Raw genomic sequence first — 23,661 nt, forward strand, 5'->3', positions numbered from 1 at the left:
CGTGGGCATGGATGTTTGTGATTGTATGTGAAAGTGGTGGTGATCAGCGGTAGATGGCGTTGGTGTAGATGATAAAAGTAGTTGGTGGATGAGTGGTGGAGACGGAGAGTTGTAGTGTAGGTGCCCTCCCTCGATGAGTCTTTGGACTCCCTGGAGGTGTCCAAAGACTCATCGAGTTGGCTGCAGAGTATAGAAATAGATAGTATACTAGTTAGATGTATTGGTGATTGGCTTTCTGAATCTTACCACCAAGTTGTGTATGATGGAGCAGTGTCTCAAAAAAAGGAGGGTAACCAGTGGCATGCCCTAGGGTTCTGTTCCTGGGCCCTACTGTTTAACTTGTTTGCAAATGATATATCATGTGGACTGACTGGGGGATCTTCAGTTGTCTGCTGATGGTGTAAAGTTGGGAAGAATTATAGGTCGTATTGTTGATGTTAATTTCCTTCAGGAAGAAGATTTCAATACACTTTTGACTTAGACAAAGGAGTGGAGTTGTAGTTTAAATATTTATAAGTGCACTTTGGAGTACAGAAATATAAGGCTATGCACTATATTAATGATGCTATAGTGCAGGAAGTGGACAAGATTCGAGATTTGGGAGTAATGGTTAACAGTAGACTGAAGTTTAGAGTGCATACTGTAAATGTGGTTATTGCCGCTTGAACTTTACTGCAAGTGTTGCAAAGACTGCACATCATAGTGCTACTATGATAAGAAGTACTCTACTCTAACATATAGGAATAAGGAGGTGGTTGTGCACTGTATAAAGCACTGGTCAGACCTCACTTAGACTGTTGTGCTCAGATTTGGTCGCCTGGTTTTCACTGTGATGTGGAAACATTGGAGAGGGTCCAGAAATGAGTGACTAAGACAGTATCAGGACTCTGGAATGCTGGCTATGGAGAGAGGTTGAAGAAATGTGGATTGCAGAGTTGGTTGATAGGAGGAAAAGAGTAGAAGGCAAGAGAGAAGAAGAACCAGAGGCCATCCCTGGAAGTTATGTGTGGTGAAGAGTGGTGTGAGGAGTAGATTTTTTACATGGAGAATTGTTAGTGAATGGAACATATTATCCGAATATGTTATTAATGCAGGGAATGTTAAGGAGCTTAAGATTCAGTGTGATAAATATATTGTCTTCTGACTCTATGGAGAGTATTATAATAATAATCTTGTGTTCTAGATGTCTGTCTGAATTTTAAAGGCCTCATAATATATCTGCATTTTCATTTTCAATAACTTTTTCATTTGTATGTTCCCAAGGCATTTTGCAAGTTAGAAAACCATATTTCTTACACAAGATCAAATATGTACTTATCTTTTACTGATATTTTACTCTGTATAGTTAATTTCTCTCTGCTTTTTCATAGTACTACAATATTTTTAAGAATTTAAAATATTTTTTTAGTTAATATTTTTTCTTATTGCTTTTTAATCAAGATTCATTTATTGTTTGTACTTAGTTGCTTTGTTATTAATGAATGTACTTTGTTTATAAAGTTCACTTGGCCTTAACCTTTTAACTTCCTCTAAGCTTTTTTAATGCTGGGATTTATTGTATCACTGGACTCTTGAGGTAAAACAGGTTTGTTGATGCACTCCTTCCACACTATCACAACAGTTGATGTAAGGGATAATTTTGTAGATTTTTCTAGCTCATAGGAAAATTATTTATGTACCTTGGTTCTATGTTGTTGAATATATTTCAATTGGCAATTTCACAGATGCTGATTGTAGAACTGTTGTTGCTATATCTAATTGTGCTATAATCAGTGGCAGTGATAACGAACTAATATGAGTGAATGTAAACAAGAAAAATTCCTTCTCTCCATTTTTTTAAGAACTCAGAATGCAATGAAAATTCTGAAGATTGTGATCCAGTACAGTGATGTTTGTGAATTTGATGAAAACATCTGTTTTTCATTGAGAAATCACCCTATTCTAGGACACATGAGAAGGATAGGATTGGTTATCTCCAAGTATTGTTATTATTATCACATTATTAACAGACCTACATAGAGTCATGAAACTCATTGTAGAAGTCTCACTTAACCAGTAACATATGTTATATTGTTAGACTTTGACTCATTCATAATGCCTTTTTTTCAAAGCATGGTTAGTAGTTGGCATTGCTTGTCACCATGCAAAAGATTATCTCTCAGCAACTTTCTCGTTATGCCATTATACAGAACTTCAAGGGATGGTCTGTATTTCTTTCTCTCCACTAATCTCTAAATAATTTTTCATGCCAGTCTGGAAGAACCTCCTCGCTAACCTCCCTCAAACTTTCCTAATAAGAAAAATTTCAGAATTATGATATTGCCTTAGTCTGTCATGTCTGAATCCTTTTCAGAGTTTCTTCAGAATCCAAGTGTGGAAATTTGTGCACAAATACAGTAGCGAAGAATAAATTCATCCGAACAAGCCAAATTTTCATCAAGTTTTTGGTTTTGGTTTGATTTTTGTTTTAGTTCACAATAATTTTGGTTTATGTTTCAGTTCACAATAGTTTTGGTTTATGTTTCCGTTCACAATAATTTTGGTTTTGGTTTACTATTTTCGGCTTTTGTTTTAGTTCACAATTTTTATTTTGGTTAAGTGCTGTGTGTTTTAACTGTCTCTATGATGTTTATTAATAGTGTTGTGCATTTTTAATAGTGTAAACAAGTTGACATTCATAGTGTTTTATTCATTTTGTGTAGCTATAAAATGGATACATCTCCAAGAAAGTATTCAAAAATATGTACTCTTTCTCAGCACACATCCATGACTCAAAGACAAATTGCCAATGAGTGTGGTGTTGGTTTGGGTACTGTTAATGTGATTTTAACAGAGAGGGAGACAGGGACCTTTTCTCCTGCAGAAAAAAAAAATGTAGGCAGAAAAAGCAAAAGTATACTTACTCACACACTCATTCAGTTAGGAAAAGCAAAATGAATTCAAGTTTGTCTGCTGTAGACTTGAATAGAGACTTGGCAGCTAGTGGGATTAATGATACTACCTTTATGTTTCTGACATGACAGTCCATTGAAGATTGTTGATAGCAGGGAATACTGCTCACAGACCAAATAAGAAACAACTGTTGACAAAAGCTATGCAGAAAAAGAAAAAAGCTATGTACACTTTTGCTCCAGTGGGCAAAAGTGTACATAGATTGGACTGTGGAGAAGTAGAAGAATGTCATATTCTCAGATGAGAGCCATTTCTTTGTTCAAGGAGAGTGAGTACCTTATGTTCGCAAACCACCACCAAACTATTCTTTATTGGTGGTTATCAGAACCACTGCCTAAGAATAGTTTGGAGATCAGAATGTAAGGAAGTAATCTAGAAGTTTTGTTAATATGTGTAATGTGAAGTCTGTTAACTGAGAAAAAGGAGTGATGACAATTGTGCTTGTTTCAATATAAATATACTAGGATTAGCTTTGATAAAATTTTATCATATCAGTTATGTAAATAAAACTGCAGATATTCAGAAATGCTTTTTTTTCATTGTTAAATAAATGATAAAAATAATTATCTGCTACTATTTTCATATTTTTCTCTCCCTTGCAGCAAGTAGCTCACTGGGGACCAGAATTAATACAACTAGAAAATCAGGCTAAGCAAGTAAGAAATGTTATTATTATATTATTGTTACTGAATCATTAACAGACCTCTATGTGATCAGAAGACTCACTGAATGAGGTGTTCTTTAATAGATACTGTTTAATGTAATTAGTACTGTCATGGTAATTGTTATAAATTTTTTGGAGCATTGTAACCTTAAAAGAAAGAATTATTCACTCTTTGTACTCTCACTACCCTATCAGACAATGCATTCCACTGTCCAACTACTCTTCATTCAGTAAAGCCATTTCTTCCCCCACTCTTCCTCACCTCTTCATTTGTATCTCTCAAGAATGTCCCCTTGTCCTTGCTCCTTATTGAGACAGTTAAACTGTCCTCCCTTAACAGTTTAACTGTCTCAATCATATCACTTCATCATCTTCTCTCTACCTAACTAACATTGTACAGTCATGATATCTGCCTCTGCACTCCTTCCAAGGTTAATTTATTCCTTTCAAATCCCAGTGAGCAAATCTGAGCGCAGTAATCTAGATCTGGTCAGATCAGGGACTTTATACAATGGAATAACCACTCTTCTTTCTTTGCTGGCCAGCATCCCTCTCAGTATTATATCATAATCATCTGGGTTGCATTCGTGACCTTTGTAATATGTCCCCTAAACTTCAAGTTTCTATCAGTCATCACTTAGAACAGTTGCACCAACGGTATGCAGCCTCCCATCAGTGGATCTCAAACTTCAGGACCTTATGTTTGCATTAGGCTGATATCCCCCATTCATTTTCCCATCTCTCCAGCTAATACAAATCCTTCTGAAGAGCTAACCGTTCCCTTTCAAATAGAACCCAGGTAACAAAAATAGGTACAAACCACAGCAGAGATATATAAACCAAATGTAGAGTGCCTCAAGGTGCAGTATTATTGCACACTATTTTCAATGTATACATAAATGATATTCACAGGCTCTCAATACAGAGCTACTATTAACATATCGATATATTAGTATGCACTACTAAGAATCCAGACATTATCACCACCTCTCTACAGTATTACAAGACATATAAACACCAATAGCATATAGTATTCCAGGGGTGTGCTATGTAAAGCAACATTAAAAAATCATTAAATTCTATAAACTTACTTTATTAAAAAAAACAAAAAACATTCTATTTATACATCAGTTCAGTCCTTTGTTTTTGAAATGTAAATGCTACATAAATTTAAAAGATAGGGAGACATGATTTACAATCTTTCACAATTTTTAACTTGACTTCATAATCTTGGTTTCAAAATCATGTACATAAGATCTCTTCAGCACTGTTTCCCATTGTTGAGAAGAATAAAAATAGATGTCAGTTAAAAAAAGAAAAAGAAAAATACACAGTTATCTAACAGGAAACTACCAGGAATAACTAACTGCACTGCACTTCTTGGTGACAAATAAGCTGTTGAGCAGAACTAATTTGCTTATGCTGTTCAGAGCCTGCACACCTTTAATTCCCATACAAATTTTACTCAGTTTGCATGCACTCACCTTTACCTGTTAAAAATGCATGTTGATTCCTAATGGTAGATTTCTTGTACAGAAACACATTTCTCTCACTTCATACTCGAGTAGTCAACATGTGCTTTGACAACGATGCTCACCTTATTTGATTTACAGTCATCATGTGGGTATCTTAATATGTGTAAAAGTTCGTGACTATTTATTTTAAATAAATAATTGACATAAATAAATAAATACATTTATTTCAAATAAATGACTGCTCAAAAATTATTTCTTCATGAATTTCTCGGATATGTTGTGCACACCTAGCACACCCTGAATATACACCCCTGCCAAACACACTACTACCATATTTTTACAATAACTCAATCATAACACTAAAACCCAAATGCTAATTATCATAAACCCATGAATAGCATATTTTGCACCAGTCACACATATCATCATATTGATGATGACAAATGTCTTTGACCTGAACTGCATCTGCAATGTGCTAAATATTTAGGCCTTTATATAAATATGGACTGCTACGATGAGCCAAGAGGCTATTTTTTTCCTGCGGCGTAAATTAAGTTAAGGGGATAATAAATCCCCCATTATTTTAAAAACTGGATACAAAACTCAGAGATCGAAAAATAGCGAAATCTAAGAGTTTCATGCCGAAGAACTATCGGCGAGTCCAAGCGTAAGTCTTCACTTGGGTGGTACAACACTAGGGCAACTCGTGTCAAAGGTGGAGCAAGATCCATCACTATCCTTAATATTTTCTCATAATGTAAAACGCAGCTCCTAGGAGATGTATTACTGTTTTACAATATGAGGAGAGGTCACTACCCAGATCGGTTTTGACCTTTATTTTAAAATAATGGGGGATTTGTTATCCCCTTAACTTAATGGACTGCTACCTTAAATAGACCAAATGCATTAAATACCTTCATAACAAACTTTGCATCATTACTCACACTGTTCCACTTAAAAGTTATGATACCGATCAATACCAAGATACTTGAAGCAAGATTGAAGCAGTGGGCAGAACAGAGAATATGTATGAAAATGTTTGTGACAGTGTAATGGCAGATGGGATTGAAACAGGGGTTAAAAGTCACATGATTCAGAGAAAGAGCAAAAGTGTTGATTGAAACAATAGTAGTATGACAGATGTAAAGAATGAAGAGTTGGCTGTAATGAGGGAGATAGCTTAGTTACGTGGAGTGATACACAGGACAGTGGGAGCTGCAGTGAATGTAGAAACGTGTGGTGACTGGATCAGCTGATATCAGAAAAAAAGAAGTGTGAGAAAAGAGAAACGAATGTTTGACTAAGACAGAGAGAGAGAGAGAGAGAAAAGGAAAAATCAAGGAGCGAGTCTTTCTGGCAATTCTGCCCATAAGAGGTGTGATTGGCACAGATTCACAAAATCATACTTTCCAGGTGCAAAAATTAATGGTGATAGTGAGACTATTAGAGTGCAAAAGAGTAAAGTGAAAGCGTTGATCATTTTGACTGGAATGAATGATTCAAAAGGAGAAAAGAATGGCATGAGGGAGGATGTGAAATAAAGTAGCAAAAGAAATGAGGGAGAAAGTTAAGTGAGTCTGTTGCCACAGTATGACAGAGTTGAGCTGAGAAGGAGGGCCATAATATTGAATGACTCAATGTGTAGGTTATGCAGGAGGAATAATGTGGAGTTTGTGGATGTGTGTGTGTAGAGAGTTTGATGGGTGAAAGGACTTATACAAGAAGGATGGTTTGCATCTGAATGGATTTGGCATTCAGAGTCTGGTAAAAGTATTGTTAAATGAAGTGAAAGTGGATATGCAGAATCAGGGAAAGTAGAGCTTTTGGAGGTGGGGGGGGGTAGCTGTTGAGCATGTACATAGATACCAGTGAGGAAGCTGAACGTAAGAATATGCATAAAATGCCTAATACCACTGGTGACAAACCAGTGGAAAGAGGGGGATAATAGTTCCATTGCATAAAGGAGGTTCCAAGACTGATGTAGCAAATTACCGACCACTCGGCATATCAGAAGTTTTCAAGGTAGTGGAGAAGTTGGTAAAGAGTAAAGTACAGGCATGGATAGATAGAAATGGGATTCTGTGTTTTTTTTAGAGGGGGGGGGGACATGATTTTATAAGGGTAGGTCATGCTTCAGTAACTTGCTCACATTTGCAGTGACAGCTGAGCTGGATAAAGGTAATAGGTTTACAATGATACTGCTGGACTTTGCAAAATCCTTTGACATGATACCACATGGAATTCTAATCAATAAACTACAGCAGATGGGGATGGATATAGGGTTGGTTGGGCAGGTAAGAGGGTGGTTGATGGAGAGATATCAGAGAGTACTTTATTCAGGAGTAGAGTCCAGAAGAAGACCTGTGACTAGTGGCATGCCACAAAGCTCTGTTCTTGGGCTGTTACTGTTTAATTTGTACATTAATGATAACTGAAAGGAACTGTTCAGTTATTTGCTGATGATGTAAAATTGGGTAGAGCAATAGTTAATACAGATAATGTTAAAATTTTGCAGGATGAATTGGATAGACTGACAGTCTGGGTAAAGGAGAATGAATGTCAGTTTAATGTGGCAAAGTGGCCAATACAACAAGTTGACCCAAACCATACCATGAGAATGCGCCCAGACCATTACAGAACTATCAAAACATTTTAAAGTTGGAAACAAGCACTCTGGCTGGTAAACTTCCTTCAGCTGATGCCACACACACATTCGTCCACAGCAAAAAGTGTGAATGTGGATTAATTGGACCATATCACATCTCTCCATTGTTGTGTAGTCCATTGCCTCTGATCTTTGCACCATTAGAAGCAACAACGTGCATTGACAGGAGTGATCAAAGATTTGTGTAAGGCAACCTGACTGTGATATTCAACTCTCTGTAGTTCCCTGCACAGAGTTTTTGTTGAAATGGATTTCTCACAAGTGGTGTTGAATTTTTCACACAATTGCTCAACAGTAGCCCACCTGTTTTTCATGGTACAGTGCACTAATGTCTCTTCCTCTTGGAGTAAGCAATTTTGTCGATTATTGCATTTCGCTAATGATGTTTGTCTTGTTGATTAAAATGCTGACATAACCTTAGAGACTGTTCCTTGACTAACTTGTGCAATTTCAGCTGTTCTGGTCATGGATGCACCTGCCAGCCTGGCTCCAACAATCATGTCCCTTTCAAAGTCACTGAGGTCCTCTCTGGATTCCATTCTAACATGCAATAAATGGCAGAGCCTCTGTTTGCCTTTATACACACGTCCCTAGGAATGTCAGGAGTACATCTGTATTTAGTGCATTGTCACAGCTATAATAGTACCTAGTACCAAAGAAAAAATGAGAAAAAATATTTTTTAACAAATATTATTATTAACACCTGACCTCCATGGAGTCAGAGACTCATCAACGGGAAGTACACACCATCACACACAAAGCTCATCCTACCATGCTTTAAACTAATTCAATGCGTTCACAATACACTCAGGCAATGCATTCCACTCACCAACCACTTTCTATTTTTCATTCTCCTGCTCACACACTCCTTATACAGTTTCCAGGGATGGCTTCTTGTTCTACCTCCCCTCTCCCATTGTATGAAAAATTTCTTCCATGTCAACCTGATAATAACCCTGACTGTCTCAATCATATCCACACCCCTCCTCCAATAGGAAGCTTTGCAATTTACATTCTCTTAACCTGTCTTCATACTCCACATTCCAAAGACCACTGATCACCTTTGTGAATCATCTCTGGATACTTTCTGACATATCTTTGTCACCATGAAAACCCAGTGACCAAATCTGTGCACAATAATCCATATGAGGCCTGATCAAGGTTTTATACAATGGTATCATAACCCCTGCAGCAAACCACTAGTGACCTTCATCTTTTGGGATAAAGCACTCCCATATACAGTTTTCTGATGCCAATGTGACAGCCAGTCACTGATCCAACTAAGAAGTCTGTTATCCAATCCCATCCATTTCAACAGCTTGTTATGAGACCATCTATCAAAAGCTTTTGCAAAATCAAAATATACCACTGTCTATGCATCTCCCTTGTCCAAGACATTGTCACCTTGTTACAGTACATAAGTAAGTTGGTAAAACACGATTGCCCTTTAACAAACCCATTCTGACCACTACAGAGAATATTGCTGTTATCAACCCATTTCTGTATCGTACTTCTCGCCAATCTCTCTCTCTCATACCTTCACAAAAACTCAAAATATACAGATTGGCCTATAATTTTTAGCCACAGATTTATCACTACCTTTATGCAGTGGAACAATTTTACCTTCTTTCCACTCTCTTGGAACCTGTGGCATTGTAATATTTATTAAACAAGCATGCCAATGCTGCTGTCAGTTCCTTGAAACGTTCCCTTAAGATGTATGGTGGTATGTCATCAAATCCTGTTGTCTTATTGACATCAAGGTTATTTATTTCCTCAATTACCTCATGCTCACTCACAATTAAGCCATCCTTTCTTATGTCTTCTACAATTAGTTCCTGATGATTCCACAATCATCAGGTTGAAATATTGTCATAAAATGATCAATGAGTACTTCAATAATGTCTTCTGCAGCAGTTACCACTCTACAATTTTTATCCATTAACATCATCTTACCATAATCATTCTTCTTTCTACTTGCCAGATATCTAAAAAACTCTCTCTCTAGGGTTTTTTGTCTGATTCTCTAATTTTTGCTCATACTGCACTTTTGTTGTCCTTACTGAGTCAGTCTCCTGGCTTGTTCTTTATACACTTCATATAACTGATTATTGCCATTATTCATCTTATACTGCCTCCAAAGTGCCTTCTTCTTCCAGATTTCATGCTTAATCCCCTCATTCATCCATTTTACACCTACCTTATTCAATTTTTTGACCTTCAACACATTGATGCGTTTTTGTATTTCTTAATCAGTTCCCAAGCAGTATTTATTTCCTTATCACTCAACTTTTCAATCCATGCTATAGCTCCAAGCTACCTCTTAAGCTTGTCGTAATCACCAGCCTTTAACTTCCACATATATTCTTTCTTCACAGAAGTCTGCATATGGCTAAGTGATCATTTCATGATCACTCTCACCAACTGGAGAAAAATACATAACCCTATTCACAATTGCATCATCTGATGAAATGATCAGATCCAAACCTCTTGATCCTCACATGCCCTCCTTTACATGCTGCCTGAGATAGTTGTCTCTCAAGAAATTCATCTTCCTTATTCCCAAATACTGTCTCTTTTTTCCAATCTATACCGCCATAATTAAAATCTCCCATAATAATCATCCATCCTTTGTTCATACATTTTTTCATCCCCACTCTCCACATTCCATTGCTTATAGCAACATACAACTAAAAATTAAAGATACCAAGAAATTATATACTTGGATAAAGGTTTAATCCTTTATCCAAGTGTAAGCAAACAAAGTTTGTGCCTGTATGACTGTGGCAACTTGTATATAGAAGCTAATGACTTCATATCACTTGCCTTAGTATCCCATAATGCAAAGCACATATCCTTACGGACATGTATGATGCTATACATTATGAGAAGGGTCACTACCTACACTGGTTTCACTATATAAGTGAAGGGAAGTTTCCAAAAACTCAGCAAGTGCGAGCAACCTGAGAGATAATTTTACTCAGCGGTGGTTCCACTCAGTGACAGGCCCACCATGCCATTGAGAAGAATCCTCATCGGTGGCTCTACTCAGTGGTAGGCTCACCCCTCCACCAAGCAGAGCCATAATCTCAGTGATGGCCCCACTTAGAGACAGGTGAAAACCTACCCTCAAGAAGTGCCACTCATATATCAGGGAAAGGGACTCATTCACTGTATAAATAAAGCCATCTCTAAAAATTAGACAATCCCCAGACCACTCCCTATGATTGACTGAGAGATTGTCCAACTCAGCATTGGTTCCACTTAGTGACAGGCTCACCCTACCACTGAGCAGAGCCACTCATATTCCAGAGAAAAGCACACACCAAAATGACCCCAATAGAGGCCTTGCCAGAAAACACCAATCCCCAGGGACTCAAGTTGCTCTCTCAGGGAAAGCAACCACTTCTGCACAAAAGTGCATCAGTGTGAGGTAGACCAAGAGGTGAAACTAAGTCTTAAAAGAACTGGGTGATGGACTGAGTCCTTGACTCTTTATCCCGTCATCTGAATGAATAGAATCTGTGTGGATGGAGTGTTATCCAGCTAAAGACTTCAGTCATGGCTGGGTAACTGGCAATAGCCGAGCCTCAGTTAAAACTTCATTGGCTACAGCATTGCCATTCGTTACCCTGGAAGTCCTAAAAAGAACTTTTTTTTCTTCAAATTCAGGTGAAACTAAGTCCTTATAAGGACTGGCTTAAAGGGGCGAAGCAAGAATGCTTTTCATCTTCCCCGTTATCTGTAGAGGACAGTGTAGGGATAAGGTGTTATTGAGCAATTAAAGCTCTGATCATGGCAGGAGGGTAACAGCAATGGCCAAGCCTCAGTTAGAGCTTCATTGGCTACAGCATTGCCATCCATTACCCTCCAAGGGTATTAATTAATCACCGAATCTCACGGTCGATTAACTCATTCCTTCTTCTGGTGAAACTAAGACAACAACACAACAACAACAACGTTACTGGCTTGCTGGGTGAAGCATAAAATGCTTTTTATTTTCCCCTTTATCTGTGTGGAGAAGCTTGATGGGGGAGATTGTGAGACTTATGCTCGCACTTTGTGAACTATGGAGTTAGCTCTGTTCTGCTGAAAGCAGGATTGCCTTGGGTCTTTTGTGTTTTTGATAGTCATGTTCACTATAACTGGAAGCTTGTCTGATTAGTGGATTGGGATGAGAATGTGCCTTACTGAAGAACTTTTCTGCATGGTCATGAAGGAGAGAACGGATGTCAGGGTTCCGGTTTCTCTGTGGATCTGCGTGTTTCTGACGAACCATGGGGCATCTAAGATCATCCGCAGGCATTTGTTTTGTATCCTCTGTAGTTTCTGGATGTTAGATTTGGATGTGTGACTCCATGCCGGGAATGCATATGTGATTACTGGTCGAATTACCATCTTATATAATAACAGCTTGTTGCGTTTATCCAATTTGCTGTTGCGATTGATCAGGGGATAGAGTTGGGCTATGGTTCTGGATGTCTTTGTGCCTATGAGCTTGATATGGCTGTTGAAATTTAGCTTTTTGTCTAGCTGTACTCCAAGGTATTTGGCTTCTGTCTGCCATGGTATCTTTTTTCCGAGAAGTTCAATATCATCTTGGATGAAGGCTTTGCGTCTGGTGAACAGTATAGCTGAGCTTTTGACGGGGTTTACTTGTATCCTCCAGCCGGAGAACCATTTCTCTAGCTTTGTGATAGTATCCTGGAGACGACTGATCACCAGGTGTGGGCGGAGAGATCTTGTCATTATGGCTGTGTCGTCAGCATATAGGGCTGTGATGGTAGTCCTCAGGTTCTGTGGAATGTCCGCCACGTAGAGTGTGAAAAGTAAAGGAGCCAAAAGAGATCCCTGTGGTACTCCTGCCAGGATTTTGTGCCTAGTTGAGATGGTGCCATTTATTTTTATCTGCATGGATCTGTCAGTGAGGTATGATTTTATTAGACGGGTAAGGTTTGTTGGAATGTTGGCCTGAATGAGTTTATAAAGTAATCCTTGATGCCATACCTTATCAAAGGCCTTGGCAATATCCAGAAAAACTGCAGCTGTGTGAATGTTCCAGTTGTATCCTTGAGTGATATGCTCCACTAGTCGGTGTATTTGTTGCACTGTGCTGTGCATACGGCGGAAGCCGAATTGTTCGTTTGGAATTATTCCTATTTGGTCTGATTTTTCTTGTAGTCTTGAAAGGATAATTTTTTCAGCAATCTTTCCCAGGTTGGAAAGCAGGCTTATTGGACGGTAGCTTTGCGGATTGTTTCCTGGCTTTTTTATTGGTATGATGTCTGCTGTTTTCCATGCAGAGGGGAAGTGTTGTATCCTCAATATTGCATTGGTTATGTTAACCAGGTGCATAATAGCCTTTTTAGGAAGTAATTTGATGATTCTGTTAGTAATTCCATCTGGCCCTGGAGCTTTTTTGTTGTTTAGATGTTTTATGATGTTGGTTATTTCATCTGGAGTAGTGGGGGTGATGCTGGCTGGTTTGTCTTCGGACTGACTTAAGGTACGCTTGACCTGCTGGTGGACTTTATATATGTGGGTGATGTTTATATTATCATATGACGGGCTGCATTGTTTTTCTAGGTTTTCTGCTATTGCTTCTGCTTTTTCTTTATCAGTGTGCGCCGTTCCATGAGCAGTTTGCATGGGCGGTAGGGGATTGTGTTTAGTGCGCAGAATCTTCAGAAATTTCCATATTGTGTGATCTTCTGGGTTGAGTGATGATAGTTTATTGTCCCAATCCTGGTTCCTGTGGATTTGAAGTGCTTTTCTGACTTGATTGTTCAACTTGTTCAGGGTTTTCTTGTCCTGTGGGGCTCTTGTGTTGTGGTATCTTTTCCTGGCTTTGTTTTTTGTTCTGATGAGGTCCATTATGTTTTCTGGGAGCCGACCGGATGGGTGGTTGGTTGTGGTTTTGGTGACTGCTTCTAGTGCTTTTTTAATTTGGCTTGTTAAATTGCTTATTGCTTTATCTATTTCTTCTTTTTTGTGGATGATTGGTACATGACCAATGTAGTATTCTGGTAGGATTTTAGCTAGCCTATCCCACGATATGAAGGTGTGCTGGTGGGCCAGTTGGTCTTGCGTGCCAAGTTTGATCAGGATTGGGTTGTGGTCGGATGATAGTTCACTGAGCGTCTCTAGTTTGTATTGATAACTGATGTTTCTAAGGATAGCTATGTCAAGTACATCTGATCTGCCATGAGGGCTGTAATGAGTGTGCTCAGTGGGTCCTGCTACCACAACTGAGTTAAGTGTTGAACAGTTGTGTAGTATGCGACCACTTCTGTTGTTGGTGGTGCTGAACCATGCTGTGTGTTTGGCATTCAAGTCACCTACTATGATGGTGGGGTCTGTGGTGCCGAGGACTGCATCCAGGTCTCTTGTCAGTAGAGGATTGCTTGGTGAGTTGTAGGCAGCAAATATCTTGAGGCTTCCAGCATTGTTTGTGTGGACTTGTATTCCTGTGGTTTCCAGGTTTGTAGTCTGTGGGTTGGATATGGCATTGTGGTGGAGGTATGGTTTGATGTAGATGGCAGTGCCTCCCCCTCTGGAGCTGAGTCTATCCGTTCGGTATATTGTGTATCCTCTCACTTTTGGGTTGTTGGCAGGTCTTAGGTGGGTCTCGTTGATCAGCATTATGTCCGGGTTGTGTCTTTGTGCGAATTCCTGTAGTTCTAATGTTTTGTTGGTGAGGCCATTGGCATTCCAGGCTGCAATTAGAAGCGAGTTAGGTTTTACTTTTGTTTTATTCATAGTTGAGTGCTTGAGTATGGAATGGGTTCCTTGCAGGAATCTCTTTGTGGAGGATGGAGTTGGGTTTGTCCTGCTGAATTCCTGCAGCATAGTGGCTAGCGAAGCAGTCAGTATTGCTGTAATGTTGGAGCCTATTTGATTGCTTTGTATTGTGTCCTTTGGGCGGGCTGCTTCTGCATAGGTCTTGGTGGAAGGTTGAGCCCTTTCCTGACTTTTATGGATTGGGTTTTGGTGGTTTGATGACTGTGCAGCAGAGATGCTTTGAGTGGTGGTCCAGATTGGGGGAGGTTGGACGGGTCTTGTAGTTCCGTGATTTCTGGGATGGTGGCTGCATCCTTTGTAGTTTGCTGGGTGGGGACCTCCACAGTTGGCACATTTGGCTGGTGTGGTTCTTGCTTTTGTGCATGTAATGGTTCGATGCTTCTCGCCACACTTCAGGCATCTGAACTCGGCTTTATAGAGTCTTTGGGCATTTCCAAACTTTTGGCAACGATGGCATTGCCCTGCTGATGCCCTTTTCCTGAGTGGCTCTGTTGATATTTTAAGTCCACAGACTGCAGTTATGTCATAAATTTGTCTTTGTGTGTTCTGTATCTCAACCAATACTAATGGCATCGGTTGTTTATCGGATCTGTACATCCGGCTGACTTTGATAAGTGTTAGGCCCTGCTGGGTAAGGTCAGCTGCGATCTCCTCGGAGATAATGCCTTCGGTGACACCTCGCAGTACAACCTTTAGATTTCTTTTGCTGCTTAGTGCGAAGGTGTGGTACTGTAGTTTGTTGTTATCCATCATTTTTGTTATTCCTCTGTAGTCTGTGACTGTTGTTGGTTGAATTTTTACACCTTCGTCGGTGTTTCTGGCCCAGGAGTATCCAATTTGATGTTCTCTTAGGTTTCTTGCAACTGTGGTCCATTTTTCCTTTTCATGGAGAATTACAGAGGGGGACCTTTTCCCTTTTTTCAGGGACTATTTGTGAGGGTGTTTCGTTTTCCACATGATCATCCTCGATTCTACGTCTCTTGCCTGTCTGTTCTCCTGTGAAGACCGTCTGACTGAGGCTCTCGGGCAGGGAGATGGATGTGTCATTGATCTCTTCCACTTCGCCCTCCAGGTTTAGGAAACCTGGCCATTCAGTATCAAATTTTTTAAGCAGTAATTTAAACAATTTTAATGCTTGCTCTTTGTTTAGATGCTCTAGCAGATCAGTAATATTATCCATGTCTGTTTTATTTGTTGTTATATCTAGTAGGTAGTGATTGGAAAATTGCTTATGATCGCAATTAGAAATCCCGCAGGTCTTAAGACCTGTCAGCAGAAATTTTGTAGAGGATATTGCAGATGAAAAGGATTGCCAGCAATATCAAGCGATTAGCTAAACGCGCAAATCAATAGCATATGAAATTTCAGAAAATGAAGAACGCTTACCTCTATATATATCATTTATCATTCAAAACTATCGCACTGAACTAATATGCGAGCCACCATTTGCATTAGCCAAAAATACGCTGGTGAAACTAAGGTTGTAAGTAATGCAAAAGTCATATTTTTATATATGAGTATCCAAAAGGTGTCACTCCTTATTATTAAATTACTCTGGATTAGAGATAGTTGTTGGAAGTTTTTCCATTTGTTTATACAATAAATTAAAGATACCAAGAAATTATATACTTGGTTAAATCCTTTATCCAAGTGTAAGCAAACAAAGTTTGTGCCTGAAGTATTTTCAGGACTGGGACAATTCGTATATAGAAGCTAATGACTTCACATCACTTCCTTAGTATCCCATAATGCAACCTTAGTATCACCTCTGGGTCTGGCTGCCACTGATGAGACCTCAATAAAGGTTGAAACCAGTGTGGGTAGTGACCCTTCTCATAATGCATAGCATTATACATGTCCATAAGGATATGTGCTTTGCATTATGGGGTACTAAGGCAATCCTCAGTGATGTAAAGTCATTAGCTTCTATATATGAGTTGCTCCAGTCCTGAAAATGCTTCAGGCACAAACTTTGTTTGCTTACACTTGGATCAAGGATTAAATCAAGTATATAATTTCTTGGTATCTTTAATTTATAGCATAACCAAGTGGAAAAACTTCCAACATCTAACTAAATATCTCTTCCTGTCAACCTCTACCTCACACTGCACTGCCTCATTATTTCCCTATTTCCAACACTATTTCCCTCTTTCATGTCTATCTTATATGGACATAATTCTCCTGATATTATTAGCAGTACTCCACCTCCCTTCTTGTCCTTTCTCTCTTTATGAAAAACATTATACTCTTCCATTTTTATTTCCATTCATTCCATTCAATAAGCGAAATCATTTCATCTCCCATTTCTGATACTCCTTGCATTTGTAAATAAACAGCAGTTCACTTACAGGTCTCTAACCAGTCCTACCCTGGCCACTTGTTGGTTATGATTTCCCCTCACCTACCCTTGCCCAGTCACCTTTCACTGCTTACCACGTATGTCTGCTCAGTCTAAACTACCCCACTCACATTCTAATCTATTCCATTTCTATTCTGATCATCTCCGTGTATACATTTGCTACTACTTCCAACTCCCACTCTACCTATGCCATATCTTCCTGTCCACCCAGGCTCTCCCTGTTTTCTTATTCCTCTTGCATTCCCATTCACTCTTCATCTCTCACACTACTGCTGTTTCCATTTCCAAGCACTTCTTTCTCTTCAATATCACTCTTCTGATCTTTCACTTCATTTCTTACTTCTGATCTCTTGCTTGCATCACACATTGCACTTCCATCTAGCAATAATTTCACCAGTTCACTCACTCATTCCAAAGCCATTCAAATGAAATCCATCATGTCTGTATAATTCTATTCTTCCCTCATATACATGCCATACATCCAGAAACTCCACTCCCTTCTCCACACAACTCCACTAGCATTCCATTCGTGATTCTGGCTCTCTGTCTCAACTCATTATTGTCATACCCTCTGCAACACACTGAACCTCTCCCACTATGCTGTTATCTTTCACTATCTATTCTGAAATTTCTTTAATTTTCACCAGTAATAATAAAGGAGATCATTTTGACCAATAATAAAAGAAGATAATAATTTATATTGATTATCATCTTTATTTCTTGCTCTTTTTTTCTTCCCTCTCGTGTTTTCTTTGGTATCAGATGCCAATATGGCTGTGACAAAATATGTGGTATTTTTGCTACTTGAATTTTGTAAAATTGACATAAATCAATGAATCATCACAATGTTCATGCCTACAATCAGAACTGCCATTTTATTTTTAAGTACTAGCTGTTTGTTTGATTATATTTGGTTTAGAAATAAATAAATTTATTCTTTTACAAACTTTTTTTGAAACTGCCCAAATGAAATTGCATTTAATTTGCAAACATAAATTAAGTTGACAAATATAGCAAGTTGCCAGCAACTAATAACTATTATACAAATAACTATTATTTGTACACTGTGCAAAAAAACTTCCCATTTTGTAATGCAAACTCTGGTTTGTTGTTACTTCACTAAATGCAAGGGAATGGAATTAAGAAGCTTATATTTCATATTCCAAACAAAAGAACAGGCATGTCTTTCTTTCTTTCTTTTTTTCTTCTCTTCCACCCCCCCCATCAATCATTTTGTGTTTCTGTTGGCATTACTTATTCTTATTAATAGAACCATACTCACAGTATGAGATAGATATTTTAAAAAATTGGGGAAAAAAAGCAACAGTAAGTACTTGTACCAATCCTGAAATGAGAACAGAATTTCCAGCAATGTTTGCCTGCTTGACATCAAATAATATTTATTTTCAAATAATATTTATATATATATATATTTATTTGTATTATGTATTTGTGTGCACACATATATATATATAAGAACAGTCCACGTTGATATGTTCAATTCACTTCTTTCAGTATTCATATATTTTGTTACATTTTAGTTCTTTACATATTCTGTCTTTTTTTTTTTTTTTTTTGTTTTTCCATAGAGTATAGCTTGCTGTCCTTTGCAGGAATTTCATTTCTCCAGTTTCTATTCTTTTTCTTCTGCAGTTTTTATGGTCCATAATTCACATCCATACAGTAGAAAAGGTCTTGCCAAAATGTTCTAAACTCTGATTCTTATATGCTTTTGAACTTGGTTAGGTTTGAAAATATTATTGATCATTCCTGTTATATTTAGAAACTGTGAAATTTCAATATCGATGTCATCTTCTTTTGTATATGGTACAACACATCCAAGGTATTTGAAGCAGTTAATTTTTTCTAAAATCTTATTTTTAATCATGATTTTACTTCTGACTGGAGATGGTCTTTTAAAAGTCATGATTTTTATTTTGTCTATTGATATTTGCATTCCATATTTTTTAGCAATTACATTTAGGGAGTGTATTGATCTTTGGAGTTCCTCCTCACTTCTTGCTATGATTATCTGGTCATCTGAAAACAAAAGAGCATTGAGTATAGTTCCACAATCCAGTTTAAATGCTGGTTTTTACCATTTTATCATTTTTTTTAAAAATTCCATTTCATCTATATAGGTAATAAATAAGAGTGGTGACATTGGGCATCCTTGACAGAACCCTCTGTTTTTATTGATTTCTATTTTGTTTCATTCATTTTTTCAGCTATTTGGTTGTTTTGATACTGATTTGGAATGTTGAGATTCTTGAGTATGGTTCACAGTTTGTTCCTTAAGCCTCTGTCAAAGGCTTTCTAATAATGTACTAATGCCATGTGTGTTCTATGTTCAATTCATAACATTTTTCCATTAAGAGTTTTAATGTAAAAGCTGGGTCAATGCATGAGCATTCTTTTTGGAAGCCATTTTGTTCTTTATAAAGTTTATGAAGAACAAACCCCTTATGTAGAAGGGGTTTGTTCTTCATGATTTAAGTGTTGAAGTTAATATTTGTGCATATAACTTATAACCAGCATTTAGGAGACTTATTCTTCTCTAGTTTTCAGTTGCACTTATTGTTTTTTTTTTTATGCTGTGTATTGGAATGATAATTATCTTATTCCAACTTTCTGGGATTTTTCCTTGCTGCCAGATATTGTTAAATAATTTTAAAAGGCATTTGATGAATAGGATGCCTACATATTTAATAAGCTCTATATTTATTCCATCTTCTCCAGGGGATTTTGTACAACTATCTAATTGTAAGTTTTGGAAGTCCAGCCAGGTTTTCTCTTTGATTATTTTAAGTTTCACTTTGTCTTTTACCTCCTTATTCATATTTCTTAGAATTTGGCCTCTCTATGAAATTATCTCATGTTTCTCTGGTCCTTTTCTGGCATGCCTTTTTTTTTTTTTTTTTTGCTATTGCTCTTTTGTATTTATAATTAATTTCTGCTTCTAGTGATTTTGTGTTTATTCATTGTTTTTATGCTTCTTTCTTGTGTATGATTATTGCTTCAATGTTTTCATTCCAGTTTCTTATTCCCTTTCTCCTCTTCCATTTACTTTTTTGTTCCAAGGCATTCTGACGCTGCATGTATTAATATATATATATATATTTTTAATCATTCCATTTTATTTGATAAATGATAACTGACACTGGGTTTAATAGGTCGTGATAATATAGATAGTTAAGCCGACTAGTTCTATCACATATGCTAGTCACCTCTTGTGGGTTAGGAAGAACAAAAAAATACGGTAAGCAGTAAACACGAATCAGTACATAAAACTGAACATTTTTTACACAAAAGTAAAAAAACAAACAAACAGAAACATATGGAGCATGGAAGTTGACATGGGTCAGAGATTGTTCAGTAGGTATGCATGATAGTTGGCAGATTGATGTGAAGATGAAGTCTGATGTGTAGAAAGATCTAATAAGTTAATTCCAAATATCACATAAAATCATTCTTTAGTTTCTGTTGAGTGTGCCTCATGAGTTGATAACCATTGTAGCCTCTTTGATGTACCTTTCCTAGATGTTTTAATTTTGAAAAAAAGCAGAAGGAGGCCTCTATCTTAGCATATACCATAAGCCCACTCATATAGGTCATTACCTACATTTCTCTTCATTGCACCATATATTGTAAAAATTAGTTATTATACATATGCTAAAACAAGGGTGATGAAAAAACACTAAAAGAAGAATTACATTCTCTTCTCCAGTTGTTGGTGAGCAATGGATATTCTAAGAAAATGATATAAAGCATGCTATTCTCTACTTCTGCTCCACGACAGATTCCTAACATATGTTACAGAGGCTCATTTCCCATCCCTTATATTATTAGGCTTTCTCTCAAAATTACCAATCTCTTGACATAAGAGTGGCTTTCAAGCTCATTCTGACTATACAAGCTCTGTTACGTTCACCTAAAGACCACAACCCTTTCAACATTTTGGGGTCTAAAATATTTCATGTTCTTTGTAACCTTGCTTACTTAGGGCAAACATCAGAAGTTTGGAAATCAGACAAAAAGAGCATATTGGAGACATTAATAACAACATAGAAGACAGCTCAGGCCTAGCTTTCCACTTCTCCCACACTTATCACAGTATTGAATGGGACAAGAGCTTCATCAAGAGGCTACGATGGTTATCTACTCACAAGACACACCCAACAGAAACCAAGGAATGATTTTATGTGATATTTGGAAGTCACTTATTAGATCTCTCCACACATCAGACTTTAACTTTTCTGCCAACTATCATGCATACCTACTGAATAATTTCTGATCTATGTCAGCTTCCATGCTCCACATGTTCCAGTTTCGTTATGTAATGGTTGATGTTTATTGCTTATTGTATTTTTTTGTTCTTCCTTACCCAGAAGAAGCCACTAGCATACACTAGTGGCCAAAATTGTGGAAACCTTTTGGAAAAAATGTATTTTTGAGGTTTGATGGTTCATAACACCACTTTTTTTTGGTGTAATACCATAAAATTATATACAGGGTGTTCGGGATAAATTTGACATATTTATAATTAATTATATTTTTCCGTAAGTTACATGTATTAACACACACTTCTCTTCATTTAAAAGTTTGGACCCTTCTTCATTCATATACAAGATGTCAGAAAGGATGGATAGCTGGAACCCACCTGAATCATGGAAGAGAATAACTTGTATCATGATGATTCGTGCCCGCCATCAAAATAAGGATATTACGACTGCTGCCCAATGCTCCCTGAATACAGTAAAAACAATCAGGCATGAACTAGAGACTTGCAATGGTGACTACGAGGATGTAGCAAGAAGAAAGATCCCTAGCAGACGATCTGATTGCGTTCGTACAGCAGAATTCCTCGCAAATCTGCAGGAACAGGTGTTGAAGAACCCTGGCATTGGAATTCGGGCTTTGTTCGTGGAGTTGCTAACTGTAGTCAAGCCCTGGATAACAAGGGTAGCCAATGGTAGGCCGTATGTATGGCAGCAGGATTCGGCCCCTTGCCACACCTCTGGGAAAAGTCAAAAATGGTTGTCTGAAAATTTCTACGACTTCACCAGTCCAAATGTTTGGCCTCCAAACTCCCCAGACCTTAACCCCATGGGTTATTTTGTATGGGGCGCAGTTGAAAAAGACACCAATCGCACTTAAAGTAATACAAAAGCCCAGTTAATGGATAAAATTAAAACAGTTTTTGCGGCCCTTCCCAGGGAGACTGTAGCATCAGCTTGTTCGAGGTTCCGAAGCAGAATTGAAGCTGTGATCGATGCTAATGGTGGTTATTTTGAGTAAATCTTGTTGATAGTATTGTAATTAACTCTGCCTGTAATGTTTTTTTGTCAATTCATTAAATTTAATAGATACAAAGAAGATTTTCTTTTTCCTTACGAAACTGTCAAATTTATCCCGAACACCCTGTATATATCAGTGAAAAGATAATTTAATCAAGAATATAATGCAATAAAGTTTGTTCAATTATCTGTATTCTATGAAATGTTATAGCCAAATAACTAGAAAAAAGAAGCACAACCTGCTTACGTTGATATGAAGTAGCTTGCCTTCATTGATAAGTTTCGTGTAGCGTAATTGGAATGATCGCTGGGCAGCAGGATGTTTCATGATATATTTTGAACAACCTCAGTTCGTTTCCCAGAGATGTCTGTGCATTTGTTATTAATTCTATATTTTGTTGTGGCCTTGCAAGAAGACTTGAATAAATTGAGTGATTGGGCAAGCAAATGGGGATGTGAGTTAAATGTTGCAAAATGTAAGGTTTTAAAATTTGGAAAACAAAGATGGGATGCAGAATTTATGCTTGGTGAGAATATATTGTTGGAAGTAGAGGAAATAAGAGATCTGGGGGTGATAGTGGATAAGGATCTAAAATTTAGGGGACACATCGCCAAAATGTGAAGACAACACAAAGACTTCTGGGAATGATGCGGAGGACATTGACATGTAGAAGTACGGAGATTCTTGTTCCATTGTATAAGGCTTTGATTAGGCCACACATGGACTATTGTGCCCAGATTTGGTCACCGGGTTTTCAGAAGGATGAAGAGATGTTGGAAAGGGTCCAAAGGCGACTGACTAAGGTAGTTTATGACCTCTGGAATGTTGAGTATGAGGAAAGATTGAGAAGATGTAATTTGCAGAGTCTAGTGGAGAGAAGGAAGAGGGGAGATATGATAGAGACCTACAAGTTGGTAAGGGGTTGTTATAAGATCAATGGTGGAGAAGTTCTACAGAGAATAGTGGGAGATCAGGGGAGAACCAGAGGTCATCCCTGGAAACTGTATAAAGAGGGTGTGAGTAGGGGAGTGAGATGCAGGTTTTTTCGTGCAGAGTTGTGAATGATTGGAATGCCTTGCCTGAGATTGTGGTGTCTGCAAGGAGTTTGAGTGTGTTTAAGGCTCGGTATGATGAGATGTGTGTGTGATAAAAGGACCTTCCAGATGAGTCTTTGACTCCATGAGGTCTTGTTTAATAATAATAATAATAATAATAATTTGAATGTAGCCAATGAGCATGAGTGTTTAGAGAGCCAGTCAGGTGTCATCTTGTTTTGGCAATGAGCCAATAAGGTCACAGTAGGATTCAGCTATTGATGTCATGTATTGGAGCTGAGAGGAGGACATTTGTCAGTGTATGTTATGTGATTGCTATCAAGTTGGTTGTTTTTTTTGTGTGTTCTTTTATTTAGTAAGCTTGTAAAACGTAATAAAATTAAAGAAATGGC

General features: G+C 37.7%; 1 protein-coding gene across 3 annotated transcripts in view; it reads left to right on the forward strand.

The window, feature by feature from the left end:
- Nucleotides 1–23,661, forward strand: part of LOC150092428 (uncharacterized) — a 353,827-nt gene that overhangs the window by 188,136 nt on the left and 142,030 nt on the right. For all 3 annotated transcript variants that reach the window (XM_090414980.1, XM_090414981.1, XM_090414982.1), the window contains one exon: nucleotides 3,555–3,608. In XM_090414980.1, coding sequence (XP_090271106.1) covers nucleotides 3,555–3,608 — 54 coding nt within the window. The remainder of the gene's footprint in view (nucleotides 1–3,554; nucleotides 3,609–23,661) is intronic.

The sequence above is a fragment of the Typopeltis vanoorti genome, chromosome 26, assembly GCF_054136105.1.
Source record: "Typopeltis vanoorti isolate ZY-2024b chromosome 26, IOZ_Tvanoo_1.0, whole genome shotgun sequence".
Taxonomy (NCBI): domain Eukaryota; kingdom Metazoa; phylum Arthropoda; class Arachnida; order Uropygi; family Thelyphonidae; genus Typopeltis; species Typopeltis vanoorti.